At 44.2% G+C, this 17,825-nt stretch overlaps 2 protein-coding genes across 2 annotated transcripts; both read right to left on the bottom strand.

The window, feature by feature from the left end:
* Positions 1 to 2,391: 2,391 nt before the first annotated feature.
* Positions 2,392 to 9,818, bottom strand: pnn (pinin, desmosome associated protein). The gene is made up of 9 exons (XM_088924427.1): positions 9,669 to 9,818; positions 8,338 to 8,409; positions 7,936 to 8,004; positions 7,092 to 7,167; positions 6,916 to 7,010; positions 6,428 to 6,503; positions 6,018 to 6,173; positions 5,769 to 5,907; positions 2,392 to 5,613 (listed from the first exon to the last, which is right to left on the bottom strand). The coding sequence occupies exons 1-9, from the start codon at positions 9,779 to 9,781 to the stop codon at positions 4,298 to 4,300; spliced, it is 2,112 nt and encodes a 703-aa protein (XP_088780553.1). The 5' UTR covers positions 9,782 to 9,818; the 3' UTR covers positions 2,392 to 4,297.
* A 2,033-nt stretch (positions 9,819 to 11,851) lies between these two features.
* gemin2 (gem (nuclear organelle) associated protein 2) lies at positions 11,852 to 17,440 on the bottom strand. Its single transcript, XM_088924426.1, has 10 exons — positions 17,099 to 17,440; positions 16,819 to 16,903; positions 16,176 to 16,265; positions 14,429 to 14,488; positions 14,216 to 14,335; positions 13,945 to 13,989; positions 13,728 to 13,796; positions 13,056 to 13,166; positions 12,447 to 12,505; positions 11,852 to 12,300 (listed from the first exon to the last, which is right to left on the bottom strand). The coding sequence occupies exons 1-10, from the start codon at positions 17,215 to 17,217 to the stop codon at positions 12,264 to 12,266; spliced, it is 795 nt and encodes a 264-aa protein (XP_088780552.1). The 5' UTR covers positions 17,218 to 17,440; the 3' UTR covers positions 11,852 to 12,263.
* Between the last annotated feature and the right edge of the window lie 385 nt (positions 17,441 to 17,825).

Below are 17,825 nucleotides of genomic sequence, written 5' to 3'. Positions count from 1 at the left end.
TTAAATTAATTTAAGTCTTGGGGTAATTTTACTGTAATTTATTTTTCAATTAATCAATACAGAGATCATCCATCCATCTGCCCGTTTTCCAACAACTGAATCCAAGACAGGGGGAGCCTAAGCCTACCCCAGCAAGCAACGGGCACCAGGTGGGGCACACCCTGCTGGTACTTCAATACCAAAAACACACAGTTAACAGGCTCACAGGAGGCTGGCATGTGCACAGGACTTCTACATTACGACACTTTAAAACAAAGAACTTGACAAAATTGTCTAATTAAGCAAATAAGGTGCTTTAGGTTAAGAACCAAGTTGAACTAAAAGCCTGCAGCCACACTGTGCCTCCAGGTAAAGGACTGGACAGGCCTGGTTAATGACTGCGATTCTGGAGAGCATTCAGTGTGCAAGTTACACATTTCACTCACACCTTTGCCCATTGCACTTCATTTAACTTTACATTCTCAGGGCACATACTGTGATGTGATCAGTCATGAAGTGATTACAGGGCTGAAAAAGCTTTAAGTGCTCTTAGAATGGCCGTTCCACGCCAGAGACACAATCGTTTTCCCTTAATTAAAAAAAATATCCTTTGAGACGGGCAAAAAAAAAAAAAGATCTTTTGCTCGAGGTGCATTAAATTAAAACAGAGAGAAACATCTGGGGCTTCACATGATTCTTAATTTAGTTTTCAATTGCCTTTGGTGTTCCTAGAAATATGAAAAGGGGGTTGCCCACAGCCTTTCCCTGACCTCCTACGAACAAGTGCGGCTTTTTGTGAAGAGGACATGTCCATCAGTGCCATGCGCCAGTGATGCAATGACTCTGCAAATGGAGCCTGGCTTCTCCTCATGCTTTTTAATGAAATCAGCTCCTTTGCTCCCAACTAGCTTTGGGCTTCAATTTGCGTGTTTCACAGGTGTTGGAGAAGATAACAAATTGATATGCAAATGACGCTTATTCTCTTATTCATGTATGCAGCACATTCTGTCAGCAAGTTCTGAAAGTTAGAGGCACCCCCCATGGGGGAAAGCTTAATTCCACACAGAAAACCACTTAAATAAAATGGCTTTCAAGACAAATAGGTCATGCTCTATTATAAGGGTTAATGCCTCACAGGGGACAGAAAAACTTTTTAACTATTCCTTGCTTTTATAAGTTATTTTTCTCAAGACCTTTTAACCAGTGTTTAAGAAGACTGAAAAACGTTGCCTGGTGTACCCTGCAGGATAGAGTGAGGATTAAAACTTGCTCTGATCTTGAGTATTCAAGATCAACAAATGTTATAACCGTTTAACTAAAGGTGAACAGCGATCAAAACGCATTTCTGCTCCTTCTTAACTGCTCTCATCAGGAGGATCTAGGGAAACTCACAAAATCAAAGACTTAGTAACTTAACTGTAAAATAATCTCAGGCTTTAAGCTCAGCAGGTGTGAGCCTGGTCTCCTCCCAGGAAAGCTCTGGTTGCTGCTGGAAGAGGTGTTAGTGGAGCCAGTAGCGCTCATCGTGTAGTCTGATAGGGACACTATGTTATGTTATCCTGGTGTCATGGCCAAATTTTCCCCTGACCTTCCAATAAGCCCCATCTCTGAACCGGCTTCATTGCTCTGGTTCTCCTCCCCACAGAGCTGGGGTGTGGGGAGCGGACTGGCGCATCATCCAGCTGGGGCTGCACACTGGCGGTAGTTGAAGGGAGTCTCCATTACATAAAAAGAGCTTTACATGGAGTGTCCAGAAAAGCTCTACCCAGGCTAAGGATTTAGGGTTTAAAAGTTGATGTTTTGTTATGAAAAGTTCAAAAAAGTTGTTCCAAAAAATAAGTTCACAAATGAGTTTGCAGGTTTGGGTAACGATCACTTATCGATGGCAGGTTAAGCACCTACCTCTGAAGAGCACATGGTAAACTCGGCACATATATTTTGAATCGGCAGGTAATACACCGCTTCCAGTATTAACTCAAGGGTCAGCACCCTTGTGGAGAAAGGGGAGATTAAGCCATTTGGACATGTTGACATACTCACCAGACAGCTGCTCTTCTCTACTTAACAGTGCAGCAGGGTCCCCCTGTCTGCAGTGAGCTCCAGCTGAAGGAGCACACCACCCCCTGCTGGCAGGGCTGCAGGCACTGTCCATGCTGCTTCAGACCTGACCAACGCTGGCAACGCTCGGCCAATCGGGCCCCACAGCCTGGGAATCCCATTCAACGCTGGCTGAAGACAGCCCAGTCTCGAACCTCACTCTGACCACCTGCCCCAGAAGTGTCCACACCAGTGGCTTCCGACAGATCAAAAGTTAGGAAGGAGAGGACAGTGAAACCGGAGGGAATAAGTACCCAGGTCTTTGAAACTCAAGGACACAAAAGTACAGCAAAACTCACAAGCAGAAGACTCAAGACTTTTTAATCTTTTTATTTTATATCAACTGAATGCAACAATTGGGTTTCAGTTAGCAACTGACTTACAATGACTCACCGACACCTTTGCACATGAGAAACAGGAAGAGCTGCAGCACAGGCCTTGACAGTCATTCCCTTTAAACTAATGCTGCTGGAGCCCAGGCACATCACCCACCACAGTCTTACTGCAAGAAAACCACAGGGCTTACGGACATGTCCTGCACCTCATCCAGGGATCCACACAGACAGCACATCTAGAACATGGGGAAAAGCAGTAACTCGCAAGCAGAAAGATGCAAAATCATGCTTGCTTTGCTCATCCCATCGGTAGTACAGCTATGAGACTGTAATGGCGCCACAACAGATAACACTTGCAGCCTTCTCTTTAAGCCGAAACGAGCAACATACTTCAAGTCAAAGGAAGTGACTTGCATACGTCCCCACTATGTACAGTATTTAATTTCTGGCCAAGTTAACCATCCTTCCACAATCCCTAGACAAGGCCAACGACTGCTAAATGAAAACCGTTCTCATCCTCCCTAACAGAAATGTGCTGGAGAAGCAACTATCAGGTTTTTTCTTTCTGTACCTAAACATTATCAGGGCCCACAGAAGGATTATTACTACTGGGTGGTGGAGAAAATTAAAGATGGTAAAGCAAAGGCCTACAAAATCAACCACGCTACCTATGAAAAGCTATAAAATAATTGTAAGATGGGCTTATACTACAAATTGGAAAAGAACAAGGGAAAGGTTTTTTTCCCCCCAAAACTGTCATGAACAGTGGAAGTGAAAACCTCAGAGACCAACATTTTAAACGGACACCTGTGGTTCACTCATACACCTCACAAGGCATGGCACGGGCAGCTGAGACTTCACAAATACAAGAGAAGACGAGGGAGACGGGACTGCAGAACTGACTGATTCGGCTGAAAAATCTTACAGAAAAATTTGTAGAAGCAACAAAGACGCTTTTATTTAGGAAGGGGTTTCAATTTCAGTTGTACAGAAACCCTCCCATAAAGGCCAAAAATGTTCCATTGAGCTATAGCCTCCCAACGTCCCTGACAAAAAAAGCTTTGGAGGTGTGACACTTGATTGTCCCTCGTGGGTACCAACAGACATTTACAAAAGAATAAAATACAAAATGAAACGTACACATTAAAATAGAGGACTGCATCATTTAATTCCACGTCCGCATGAGGGACAGCTGGCAGGAACACACTGCCACTGAGCAGTTAGAAGACAGCTGCAATGATGCACAGTCTGGGGACAATCTCTGTGCACTGCAAGGCAACGCAGCCAAATCCAGCATTCTGCAGGCAAGGCCACAGGGAAGAAAGCAGCCCGCTTGCTCAGAGGATCAGTACAAAACAAAATGCCATTCGGCTAACAAATGACAAAATGAAAATATGCAATGGCTAGAGCAGTAGAAACCTTTAAAACATGTACGTTTTTTAAAAAAATTGCATGTTCAAAACCCAGAGGGACCATTTTCTTTTGTAACACCGACATCACAATTACCAACTTCAATTTAAACACACGAGGTATTCCATTTCAATATAACCCCCTCCCCCTCCAACACAAACACTGAACAGCTCAGGAAGAATCATCCGACAGGAAGCCGGGTCCGGTCCAAAATTTAAAATGACATCGTGTCAGTCTGAGGAACACTACGCAAGCCAGGTAAAAAGGACGTATACTCAGCAGTTTTATTTTAAGCAGTGCCTCATCGGGTTTGTGTTTCTTTGTAAAAAAAAAAAGTCAACGAGTGATTCATAAGGCGATTCTATTCCTTACAAAGGAACTATTCTTCCCGCTCATCCATTTACAGTCCCCTTCAGCTGAAGATAGCGGCTTTTCTCTTTTTAAGGGGGGGGGGGGGGGGAGCCGTTGTCGTCTGCTCAGCGCCTTTTGTCCTTTCTCTCCGTTTTTCGCTCTCTCTCGCCGCGAGAAGGCCTCTTCCCAGACCGACTGCCCTCCGAGACCGACCTCTTCCTGTCTGCCCTGGAGATCTTGTCCTTGGGCCTCTTGGCGTCTCGACTGCTGCCCTTGGAGGTCTTGTGGCTCCGCTCCACGCCCGCCGCCCCCCTCTTCCTCTCTCTGTCCCTCTCCCTCTCCGAGGGCCTCCTCCTGCGCTTCCTGTCTCGGGCGTGCCCGCCCCCAGCCCCGCCCCCGGCCCCGCCCCGGCCGCGGCTGCGGCTCCTGCTCTCGCTGCTGGTGCTGCTGCTGGAGCTGCTGTGGCTGCTGGAGGTGCTGCTGCTGGAGGTGCTCCGGCTGCTGCTGCCGCTCGAGCTGCTGCTGGAGCTGCTGCCGCTGCTGCTGGAGCTGGAGGAGCTGCTCGAGGACGAGCTGCTGCTGCTCCGGCTCTTGTGCTTGTCCGGCGCCCTGCCCCTGCCCTGCGCGCCGCCATCGCCCGGGAGGCCCAGCTCCTTGGCGAAGTCATCCGCCTGCTGCTGCGGTGGCGGCGCTGCCTGCTCTGGTCTCGGCGTACTGTCCTGCACGGCGAGCTCGAGGCCAGACTGGCTCCCAGGAGCTGCCGCCGCCGCGGTCGCCTCAGGGGCCAGCTCGGGCTCGGGAACACGCGGGGCCGGCTCCTCGGGCAGCTGCTCGCTATCAGCCGGCCTCGCTTCCAGGCCGTTTTCCTGCCTTTCCACCTGCATAGCGGACTCCTGCTCAGCTTGTGGCTCAGCCTCTGCTTCTTGCTCATCCTCCTCTGCTTTGTCATTGCCAACCTCCATTTCTACAGGAGCGGGGCTCTGCAGTTTAGGTTCCTCCATCTCCTGATCATTGGCTCCTGACTGAGACTCCTCGCTCACCCTGATCTCTGCAACAGTCTCCACCTGCTCCTCTACCTCCCTGAACTCAGCAGCACCACCCTCTTCCTCCTCTACTCCTTCCACTTCCGCTGACTGAGCCGGCTCCTGTGCTGCCTGCTTCCCCCTCTCTTCCTGCTCGACTTCCGCATCACTATGCACTACACTCACCTCTTTCTCCTCCCTCTCCCCTGCTTCCTCCATCTCTACGTCGTTGCTCTGGTTACCTGTCTCTTCCCCCTCGGTCTCGTGCCGAGACGGCTTACCCTCCTCTTGCTCTTCTTTCAGCGGGTCTTCGTTCTGAACCTCCTCCTGGTCTTTCTCCTTCAGCGACTGGCGCCTGGGGCGCGCCTCCATCTTGTTTAGCTGCTCTGCAAACTCTTCACGCCTTTCAGTAAACAAGGCTAGAAAGAAAAATCAATGGTGTGAGACACTCCAGACAGCAGTAAACAGATGGTAATAGAGGCACCCCACTCCTTGAACTCAGATGAAGTAGAGCTGTTTAACTTGTTCTAGAGCACATTTACAACGGCACGGGTGTCAATAAAGAAATGCTTACCATTCATTTTTTTCTGAGACTCCTCTAAGAGCTTATGAGTGGCTGAACACATTCTGCCAGGAAGGTAGAAGATTGGAGGCTTTGTTTTCGTACGGATGTACTTAATTATTTTAGCGTTGTGTACGTTCCACTCCTCTTGCTGCAGAAATAAATGAAAAAAATTCTCACACGAGGCACAACAAAAACCTTGTCTCTAGGTGACAGGATCTCATTATCAAAACTCCTCAAATTCATAACAACTCTCCTTACCAACTGAGCAAGCTCCACTTTCTGTTCTAAAAGTCTCAGCTCTGTCTGCTTGGCTCGCCTTTCTTCAAAAAGCTCTCGTCTCTCATTTTCAACTTTCTTGCGCTCTTCCTCTGCTTGGACTTCCAGTTTCTGCTCAATCTCCTGACGTCTTTTTTGCTGCAAGGAAAAAAAAAATGCACATCAGCAGCCTACATCACCATGGTGCACATGTAAAAAATTCCTTGTCTTACAAAAACACGGGAAACAGAGGCTTAAAGCATTTCTAAGCTTTTGCAGATATCCGAGAAAAATGAGTGGTGCAGGGTAAAAATCAGAACTCCAATGGTGGGCAAAAAAAAAAATCAGCAGCCCACTTTACCCAATTAAGCAGGTAATATATCCCACAAGCAAGCGGATTATGAACGCATTACCCTTTCAGTGGCCACTGTTGATTCCTGCTTGAATTTCTGAAGAGTTCCCATCAACAGGCCAAACATGCGTCGATTCCTAAGGAAAGGAACAAAAACGCAACTTAAAACACTAATGGACAGACTAGAAAACTTCCAAGTCTTCCAGTGGCCACACTGCCCGTTTTGTAGGACCTCTCAACAATTAAAAGTTCAAATTTAGAGATTAGAACACTGTTTAAAGAAACCAAGACAAGATTTATAGGATGCAATGCAAGACTTATATTATGCAATACCCAAGATGTAACCAGCTGCACAAGAGCTGTGTAGCTCAAAAAGCATAGTACGCTCTCCACTGCAGACTGTAGTTTACTACTTGTATAAAGGAGAGGGCTTATAGGAAAACTTTAAAACAGACCAATGAGATCAAAAGAAAAAAAACACCATCTGGTCTTCCTTGACTACAAGTAATCACCAAACTCCAAATATCCAAGAATCCAACAGATCAATACCTTTGCTTGCCCTTTTCATCCATGGTCTGATCCTGAATTAGGTCTCGACGTGTCCGTTCTTTGGAGGTAGCAACGACTGAAGACTGCAACGCTGGCTGTTAAGAAGGGAGATGAGCAGGATTATTCCTGGGAGGCAACATCTTTCGGAGGTTCTCCGCCACTGTCTGCAGACGTACCTTTTTGATATCATCATCATCCTCTGCGTCGCTGTCATGGCGCGACTCTCTCCTTGCCCGCTGATCTCCTGCCAGCCTGGTATTCAAAGTACGAAAAACAGGACTAAAAAAACTAGCATGGGGATTATGTGCTGCCTAGGTTTACCAGACCAATGCAAACCTCAAAACCGCTGCATGATTAAGGAACCTCTGCAGGTCTCTACAGCATGACAAGACTCCACAATAACTTGCTTAGCAAGACCGAATCTTTGGAACTCCATTAGAAGCAGACTGTGTTCTAAATTTTCAGACGGACTGCCTGTGCTGCCATCTTTCATCCCCTTGAATGAACCAGACAGACACCGGAATTCGCCGAAGAAAAGTAATGAGAGATAAAGCACTAACAATATAAAACACAAAGTGGAACAATCTCACAAAATCTTGCTGAGCCTTCTCACTGTTACAGATGGCTTCTATTTTAGCTCTCCGTACTTTTACTTGGGAAAAATTCAATAAAGCTCAAAACAGATCCAACATTTGAATTACAGAGGCAGAAAGCTTATTCAACATAGTCTGTTTCTACAACATGACATTTTATGGCACGTGCAAATAAGACCGCCTTGACAAAGTCTTCCCACTCTTCCTGTGCATCACACACGGTCTTTCAGCAGTGATGTTCACTATCATCTTACTGCTTCAAAAAGGGAACCAGAAGCAAGGTGTAGCTGTGTGGCACAACTCCAAGGCAGCTACACAATCCTTTCCCAACAGCTTTGTCTCCTGTGTCCCCCTCTTCCAAGCACTCACAGACAACAGCCAGAAGACTACAAACACCTGCAAGGTGGGAAGAGACCGGTTTGCTCACCTCAAGAGCGCCCCTTCGATATCCCTCTGCTTAGCTGGGGGGCCCCCTCCGCCATCCGAGAGTCCACGCCTAAAACAGACAGGGGACTTCAGTCCACTGCACGCAGGAAAACCCTGCGGCTGACACGCCGGCACACCCCCACATCCCAGGTATTCACATCAGCGCAAATTCACACATTCTGCCCCCGGCTGTGAACAGCTGTAAGCACCCCCCCCCACACCACCAAAACAAAACCGAAAAACTGCCAGCTGCCCTTTTAAATTTAAGGGAATACCATTGATAGCTATATCAACTAATAAGTTAAGAATTTCCCCCCAATGAAAAGCTATACAGATTACTACACTGCCTTTACAGACTAGAATGCAACACACAGAGAGGGGGGAAAAAAACCACGTTCCTTACCTCAGTATATTAATCCCACGCCCCCTACCTCCACCTGGGCCTGTGATGGTCAACCTTCTGGCTTGGCCAGGCCTGGAAAACAAAGGGCAGATTTACAGGCCTGCCGCGAACCTGAAGAGCAGCACAGACCTGAGAACGGGCTTCCGCCATACGTGACAGCCCTTTGGTTTCACGAAGTCATTTCACCTCATGTTCTTGCGCAGGCACGACGAGCGCAAGTACATCAACGCCAGACAGAACCCTTACGGCTCTTGGACAAGGGTTGGGTTTTTTTTTTTTGGGGGGGGAGACAGGCTCATTCACTATCAAAAGCTACAGTGTTTCAACACACAATGATTTTCTATGTGGGGAGGAGGGTATAAATGTCTTCGGGGAAGTACAGTCTTCGGGTACTCGACGCTTGGGCGTCCAGGAACCAATAAATGTGAAAAATTCTTGGGGTGCAGGGTTAGAAAACTCTGCATTTGCGGACATTTAAGCGTTATGGGCTAAAGCGGGCTCAGTCGTGCCCCGGAACGGCAGCTCCTCGCGGTGGACCGTCACTGCACGCGGGTTACCGCCCCCCCCCACCCGGAACCCGTCTGCGGACCCGAGCGGTCCGGGCCGGACAGCAGCAGCAGCAGCCCTTCTCGTCTGGGGGATGCGGGGAATGACTTGGGCACGACGAAATCAGAACCGCACTTTCTCCCTCATGGCCGCCAAGAGTGGGCTGAACTACACGATCCTTCGGCGCGCTTTGCAGTACGTGCGTGATGAGCGCGCACACACACACACACAAGGGAAATTAATGATCTCTGAGGCTTCTCGGAAATCCCGATCTGTGCACGAACTATTCGTGGGCATTTTACACGACGAAGTCTGCTTTTCGTGACGGCGACCAACATGTGGCTCCCAGGGAAAGTAAGGCCGCCCACCATTATTCCCACAACACTAAAAACACATACACCCACACTGGGAGGATAGGTGCACGGGTTAAAGTTTTGTAAGCAACCCATCTGTGCCTGCTGAATTAGGCAGTCAGCCTGAGAATCATACGCATAACTACTACCGTTTCATCGACCTCTGGAACTAGAAAACAAATATTGAGAAAGGTGGACAGCCGATGTGCTGGTACTGTTAATAAACTGTACACGACAAAGCATTTGATTCGAGCTGCTGTGGGGCGCCAATGGGCTCATCTCGTGTTCTCTCGAAACCAGATCCATTTGACTCCGTATTTTACATAATGAGCTCTCCACAACGGCAGCCAGAGGCAGGACCAAGTAGTACAGGCTGCAACCCGGTGAATAAAGAACCTACTGGTAAGGACTCTAACTCAAGCTCCCACATACCTAAGCTCGTTCGGATCCCTGCCCGTCAACTTGCGGATGTTCTCGTCCACATTTTTTAAGCTTTCCTTAGCCTTTTCGAGCTGCTCTTGCAAAGTTCGCACGGCCACCGCCATCTTAGCTCTCCCTCGTCCAAGCACTGGAGCCCAGCCTGCCTCCTGCGCCGTAAAGCACGTCGGGAAGTGAATCGCTACTTCCGCTTAAATTACGATGATTGGCAGCAACGCTGTCCAATGACAAGCAACCTACCGGTCCGGGCGCCAGTCACACGGGAGGTAGCAAGGTCAGTTGAAAACGGGAGACAGGAAGACATTTTATTATAGTTTGGTTGTCGTAGAAGTAGAGGGGTCTAACGTAATTTTCGTAACTTTATCGCCATCTTAGTAGAGAGGAATGTAGGTGCTTTGATATTGAGGTCAAAGGCAACAGGTATACAGTATATGTTTCCTACACTTTGGAGTAGCATAGCATTAGTCCCCCCAGGAGAAAAAAAAAACAAAAAGATTTAAATCTTGTTAAAAGTACGTGATTTTTCTCTTTTGATGTTACTTTTCTTAAATATATTAATATTACCGCTCTGACCTAGTATTTTGTGCATATGTTCAAAATTTAAACAGGGTATTTTAAACATTAAAAATATAAAAATAATATGATAATGACAAATTCATTAATTTTTAAATAAAGCATTATTAATCTTTTAATATATACTACATACTCCGTTGCACTGATGCATTTTGCATTGTTTTTAGTAGAGTACGTCTGACTAGATTGTAGCCTTCTACCTAAAACATTGCTCCTGTTCAGAATGAGTGCCCAAAAAAGCTTTATACATAACATACGAAACATTCTGATTTCCTGATTATTAAGATGCTATAATGTTTAAGCATCATAAAATCTTATCATTGTCAATGGCAATAATGTTTAATTTACACAGTATAGTACACTTCATTACAGTGAATATTAATGTGCTTCACATAAAAAGCACAAAAAAAAGAGAAGTCAAGGAACTTACAAATTGCTAAGGAAAAGACAGGAAAATCAGAGAGTTTATAGTACTGGAAGTTGATAAGCTTGCTGGTAGAGAAGCTTTCTCAGTTGAAACTGTCTGAGATGATCAGGGAGGCTGTTCCACAAGTGAGGAGCAGAGACAGAGAAGCACGGTCACCCACACTAGGCGGTTTGGTTCTGGGGACCTGCAGAAGATTTAACTGACCTGACCTTAAAGACCAGAAGTTTGAAAAAGAAGAAGATCAGGGAGGTAGGCGAGACCTTTGCCCTTTAGAGCCTTCGAGACAGGAGCGGTACTTTGGAAGAAACTGTCTGGTGCACAGAGAGTGGGGGTGATCCGGTCGGCCCTCCTCGCTCCGGTGAGCCGGTCAGTGACACGGTCGTGCTGCACCAAGCACTGCTGCAGGTTCTGGGTTTCACTCCGGCCTGTGGCCCCTACTATGTGGAGTTTGCATGTGTTTAGCATGTCCACATGTGTGTTCTCACCATGGCCCAGTTTCCTCCCACAGTCCAAAGACATGCCGTCCAGATTAACGGGCATGTCTAAACTGCCCACTGTGCTCGTGTCCTTTGAGGAACTAGGGTGCTGTCCCATCTATCAAGTACCAAAGATGGATGGAAGTTAAATATTTTTCCACATATAGACAAGGTTTCAAACATGGCACCTACTGGCAAAACCACAGTACATGAAACTGCATAGAAAAAATAATCATATTTTATCATAAAGGAAATGAAAAAATAAAAGTAAAAATTCTAGTATCACACCATTAAACATGTTTTAGAGTGCTTACCAAAAGCAATTTGTTAGATCAAAGTACAGGCCAGACAACCCTTACATTTTAAAAATCTACTACAGAAAAGCTTACGTGATTGCTGAAGAGCAAAAACGTAGAACAAGCAGGTTAAGTCACATATAAGCACAGTAAACAATATGCACAAACCAAAAACGTTTTGAAAAAAAATGTCAGTTAACATGCATTGCCCTAAAAGCATTCATTTGATGTGTTTTGTAAACAGTTGTTTCCTCTTTGCGATGGGATTTGCACTAATTTCTCCTTTAAGGTACTATGAAAAAAACCTGTAGCAGTATTCCATGTCAATGGAATATTACATAAGAATCAAAACACATCAACACAGATATGTATAGTTTGGATAATATCAATATAAAACCCACAAACTACTATTTAATTTGATTTTATTAGGAACAAACCAATTATAACTAAGATAAATGAATTCTATTCTTAACTTTCTTCCACTGTGTATCATCTTATCACTTTAATTTTTCACAATGTATTTAATATGGACACAGAACAATTCTACAATCTAAAATTGTATCAAAACTTTCATGACCAACCTCAACATTTCCTGATCTAAAGCAAGATGCAATACATGATTATTTTTACAATTTATTTTTGTTTTTTTGCAGGATTAACAGGATTGTAGAGAGACTGAAAGGAAAACTATGAAATTAACATGTATCTGCAAGACAGCTTTATCAGAGACAACACTGTGTGTAACAAATAAAAGAGCAGAACATGTTGTATTGATACTGCTTGTTTACCACAGTAAACGTAGTCTTCAGCAGAAACGTCAGTCTTTATCCGCGAGGTCAATCTGTTCAAAATATCTAAAGAAAGAGCACTTTGTCAGTTAGCTTTCAAACACAAAGTATTTGTTTTGAAAAATGTGTCATGTAACCTCAACTATACTTGTCTACAAAATATTTTCCTAACTAGACTACAGAGTAAAAGAAAAGCAATATATCAGACTTACCTGGCAACCAGACAAATCAATAAGTTCAGAGCCCACAGATTTTCATCTTCCCGACTTTCCTGTAAGAAAAAGCCTTTTTATTCTGTAACATTGAATCATGTAACAAATCCCCCCCCCCCCAATCTTTTGTTTTACCCGATTGTTCAATAAAATGTATTCAATGGAGACACAAACATTTTATGTATATTAATTAAAATTACTGAACTCCAGTTCAAAATCTTGCATGCATTTCTTTTCCTTGATTATGGAAAAATACTCACTGTCACCTATTTCTGGAGGTATTTTCATTCTAGCACAATGATGAAATTATGATTTTTTTTCACACAGCTTACAAGTGATAATATTGTTAATATGTGTATCAGATTGATATAATATATATCCAAGGGGAACAAATGTTATTTAAAAAACAAAATATTCAAGTGGAAAATGTAATTTTCTATTCCCTTTCCAGCTGACAAAGTCTCATCTTTCACATCATTAGATTTGATCACGAAACTGCTTATTTTTCCTGCATACACTGTGTTTCACCTTAGTAGCCACTGATGATTTTTCCTTTTAACAGTAAGGTTTTGACATGCGTATGTTCCCGAGCAGTAGAAGTAAGCTTACAATTCTGGCACGGACTTCGGAGCACTGCCTTGCCAGCTGTCGGAGGAGGGAATGCGCTTCAGGAATCAGAGGCTTTTCAATACAGGCCAGCAATGCATAAAGCCATCTTCCCTGCAGGTACGTAAAGTATGTTTATATCAGCAGCCAAAAGTTGCTGTTAAACAAAGTCAGTGTTTTAAACAAATATAGTCAAGACTTTGCTTGTACATACAATATATTTAGAGCTCAATACAATACAATAGAGTTCATTGACCTCCAGGTGATTTAATGGACTCTGGAAAAGCAGTTTAGATACTTCTGTTTATTATATTATACATTATAATAAGATATTCTCAAGTGCGAGAAGAAGAAAAATTTAGCAAACAACTGCTTGAAATAGCTGAACTTCAAGTCACTCATATAAGCCTCCACCACAGCGAAATCAAAACAAGTCAAACACCAGTGTCCTGGGATGTATAAAACTATATACAGTAGGCTGCACAATCCAAGTAAATCAGAGCCTAAATATATGACAATAAGAATAAGATTAAACATTAAACAGTAAGACTGCAAAGATTTCACATAGTTTAAACACAGTTAAAAAAAAAACATTTGCAGCTCTGGTCTCTTACTTTGCTCTTAAAATAAGAAATAATGACTAAAATAAAGAATCCAACATGAAAGAAAACTTACCAGTTCTGGGCAGAACTCTCTCTCCCCAAACCAGTTGATCAAATACTCCAGAACAGTAGTAACTAATACCTTGAAGAGAAAGCAAAACTAATTAATCTTACGACTGCAATAATTTCTTTCTTGTCTTTCTCAGATTATTAACCTTCTCCACCTCGGTGCCTAAGACAAATACAAGCAAATGCAGGCTGATCCGTACTAGCAAAATGAAACGTCTTACTTGGCTAAATCTGCTGACGATGCTGAGCAGAGGAGGGAACCCCACCTGAAAGAAAGACAGCAGAAGAGTCACACACGTTCTCAATCGGTCCACACGTGTTACAGCTGAGGTCAGGAAAATCTCATTACTCATCTCCAAGGCCAGGGCTTTCCTGGATCAGAGTAAAAAGGAGCATGGAGAACAATATTCCGCTCACTAGCCGCCTGTGTATAGCTTTCAATACGGCGGTGCTTTGTTTGCAGCAGAGGGATGCGAACAGGTCAATAATCACCTTGACGTAATCAATACTGGGGCTGTCGCTCTCGATGGGGTCGTGTGTCCGTGGCCTTTCAAAGTACACGTTTTCGCCCAAGCAGAACTTCTTCCACCCTTCTTCATCGCCTGCTTTGGGCTAGTGATTATAAATGAAGAAATAACTGAACACTATTGACCTTATTCTCCCCCCCCGAGTTACAAATCAAGTGTCTCAGTGGTATGTTCTCACCATGATCACATTATCATCCAGAGATTGCTCCTTCCAGTGCTGCCGATGTTTGTTTACCCTCTGAAAGCAAGAAATTAAAACACGGTCATATAAATATAGATATTATACGCCTGTGGTGTGCAACACTAGCCCTGGTGGGCAGCAGTGTATACATTTTCATTACATCTCTGCTCTTATAGACTTAATTGAGCTGATTAGTTGTTTTACTGAACCAATTAAATACGTAATAAGTGTTGAAAGAGAACAAGAAACCTCTTGTGTTCTGGCTCTGAGAACTGGAGTTGTGACCTATATTATAAAGCTGGACACCTTTTTAGCATTATGTACATGCTTTGCGGAAGCTCTTATCCAGGAGCCCTTCCAGTTGCATATGATCAATGCAATAGGTAGATCAACACAATAAAATCCTAATAAAGCAAGAACACAAATCACAAACTTAGAATAAATCAGCATAAAGATGACGACAGGAAGAAACAGATACACGCAGCAGCCTAGCAGTGGAGAAATTACAATGCAAATCTAGTCAAGAGAAGTGCATATAAGTCCCTATACAAGGCAGGAAAGTGTTGTGCAAAAATAATTCAACTAGAACGAATAAGGGGAACTGCAGGCACGGCTTTACTACAGTTATCTGGACATAGAGACTGAAAACAATGCATTACAGCAGTTCTTGTAAAGGATAATATTATCTGCAGCTGTGAGAGGAGACTATTATACAGCAGGTGCTGGCACATTTACGCCAGCAGCCATATTCAATTCAATATTATATAGGGCCTTTCACAATGAGGTTGCCCCCAAGACACTTAACAAAGCTGTGTGACAATACATTACGTGTCATGTAACATGTCACAGAAAGAGAAAAGGCCAGAAGACAATGGAGGAGAGGAACCAAAAACTCCTCAGTAAGGAGAAGAAAAACCTCTAGGGGTCCAAGGTCAACTGGCTGCCCAACCCCTATGGGCATGCTAACATTATACAATTCAGAAAAAAAGTTCTAAGGGTGGAGTATTAAGCCTTCCATCATGTCCTTCTATGTGCCAGTACTCCATGCAGATCTCTGTAGACCAGCAAATCCTCCTATCGCCCTGCAACTCACCACTGGAAGCCTACTGAAGCTCAGCAGGTGTGAGCCTGGCCAGTCCCTGGATGGGAGACCTGGGAAAAACTAAGGTTTCTGCTGGAAGAGAAAGGCCCGTAGGGGGTGCTCACCCTGCAGTTTGTGTGGGTCCTAATGCCCCATTATGGTGACGGGGACACAATACTGTAAAAAGGCGCCGCCCTTCAGATGAGACGTAAAACCGAGATCCTGACTCTCTGTGGTCATTAAAACTCCCAGGGTGTTTCTCAAAAAGAGTAGGGGTGTTACTCCGTACTGGCATCCTGGCCAGATTTCTCCCTGCCGCTTACCAACCACGGTCTCCTAATAACCCCCCATCTCTGAACCTGCTTCATCACTCCGCTCCCTCCCCGCTGAGAGCTGGTGTATGGGGAGTTTACTGGTGCATCATAGCTGCCGTCGCATCATCCAAGTGGAGCTGCACACTGGTGGTGTGAAGGGGATCCATTTCCTGTAAAGCGCTTTGAGTGGCGTGTCCAGAAGGATGTCAGAAATGCCCTTTAATATAACCTTGTGTGTTAAACCTACTTAAACAAGCGATGCTTTTTTCTTTTTTAATATATGTCTTGTAATATAGTGCACATTATTTTATACTTTAAGTACAATAACTTTACAATAAATATTTTTTACCTGTCTGACCTCTGAAAAACTGCCAACCTGCTGTTGCTGCCATCTGAGACTTGGGGCAAGTCCTTCAGGGGCAGGCTGGCATCCAGAAAGCTGGCAGACACAGTGAAGTCAGTCCAATGTTAGATACACAATCACAGACAGCCAGATACACACACAAGCGGTCGTCAGTGTTACTGTAAGGCTTTCTCGAGATTTTGTGTCAGCAAGCCCCGTGAAGCACTGTGCTACACAATGGTAATCCAAGAAAAATGAATTCTCACAGTACTAAATGCAAGTAACATTCACAAGATGGGAACACTTATGTATAATCAAGATGAAATAATGTATGACATGTTCAGTTTTGTAATCCGTTAATGATTTTAAGAGGAACTCCTTAGAAGCAGAAGAAGTTAGAAGAACTGCAGGGCAGTAAGGATGTGTTTTATAATAATGGTTATTCATGCAATACAAACACAGCATGCTCCTGCACAGCAGGATATAAATAACAATGGAACAAGTCAAGGTTTATTCCATGCTGAAGAGAAGAAAAGAAACACAACGTTTCGGTGGTGAGGCCTTCTTCAGGTGTGTCACCTTTACTTGTTCCTTTGCAGCCTACGCATGCTGACGCAGCTACCTACTTGAACTATAAATGACACCTTACCGAAATATTCACAGTCTGTTTCTTTCTCAGCTTATTTGGGTCAATCTGGGCAACAACGACATCTGGACACATCGCAGCCTCCAGCCTGAAAAGAAAAATCCGTTTACAGAATTGTTCCATACTTACAGATCCAATAAAATCCTGTTTAAACTGCACTTTTTAATACAGATGCACACAGCGTCATTCTCTGCGACAGAACTGTTTAGATTTACCTTTCCGATTATTTTCATCACAGAGATTAATAAGCTTGTTTTTAACAAAAAACATAAAACGGACTTACTGAACCTGTCGCAAATACTCCTGGGGGTTTGTTGGAGGTACGTTGGGATCAATGTCTTCAGTATCGTATTCTGATACAGGCAGGAGCCTGGGCATGAGTTCCTCTACATCGGACTTCATAGTGGCTGTGCTCAGTTTGAAATAGATCCCCACTACTAACCTCTGAGCTAAGATCCCAGCTGTGGATTTATCTCGAAACGGGGTACATATTAAATCTCTGATTTTTTTTTTAGATTAATACTTTGTAGTCACTCAACGCTTTCAAATATAAATTATGATCGTTCATGCGCTACTCTTCTTCTCCCTTGGTCGCCGCCATGTTGTTCTGTGACGCACAAATTACGCGACGTCTGCCATGGTTACCGCTTGTTGCCAGAAATGCACAAACAGTAAAGATGAAGTGAAGCAGTACAGAAAATATGAATAGGTCGAATAAATGGAAACTACACGTTGTTTTTGTGTGTTAGTTGTTATCGTGTTAGCAGTTAAACGTTCACCTCGAAAATAATATAAACATTAACAATTTTCCCGTTTCAGAACGCAGATCGCTATGTTACAACGCAACGTGCGAAACTTGTCGCCATTAATGTCGTTAATTCCGCCCCTGATTCCCCAAAATGTATTTTTAATGTCATTAACTGAATCCACTGTTATAGTCTTTTGAGGGTCCATGCTATCTGGGCTTTGCCCTCAAGCCGTTCAATTGCAGTTAATGATTTACTCTCAAA

Source organism: Atractosteus spatula, chromosome 9, assembly GCF_055471065.1.
Source record: "Atractosteus spatula isolate fAtrSpa1 chromosome 9, fAtrSpa1.hap1, whole genome shotgun sequence".
NCBI lineage: Eukaryota > Metazoa > Chordata > Actinopteri > Semionotiformes > Lepisosteidae > Atractosteus > Atractosteus spatula.
Note: the sequence above shows the minus strand (reverse complement) of the source record. Positions and strands in the feature narration are given on the sequence as shown.

Excerpts from the sequence above, each read along its gene's own strand:
- pnn (XM_088924427.1), bottom strand. The coding sequence starts at position 9,781 with ATGGCGGTGGCCGTGCGAACTTTGCAAGAGCAGCTCGAAAAGGCTAAG. Across the intron at positions 7,168-7,935 it reads ATCGAAGGGGCGCTCTTGAG|GCTGGCAGGAGATCAGCGGG; the intron begins GTGAGCAAACCG and ends TTTGAATACCAG. Across the intron at positions 5,908-6,017 it reads AAGTGGAGCTTGCTCAGTTG|CAAGAGGAGTGGAACGTACA; the intron begins GTAAGGAGAGTT and ends TTATTTCTGCAG.
- gemin2 (XM_088924426.1), bottom strand. The coding sequence starts at position 17,217 with ATGAAGTCCGATGTAGAGGAACTCATGCCCAGGCTCCTGCCTGTATCA. Across the intron at positions 14,489-16,175 it reads GTTTTTCAGAGGTCAGACAG|AGGGTAAACAAACATCGGCA; the intron begins GTAAAAAATATT and ends TCTTGCTTTCAG. Across the intron at positions 13,797-13,944 it reads TCGTCAGCAGATTTAGCCAA|GTATTAGTTACTACTGTTCT; the intron begins GTAAGACGTTTC and ends TTTCTCTTCAAG.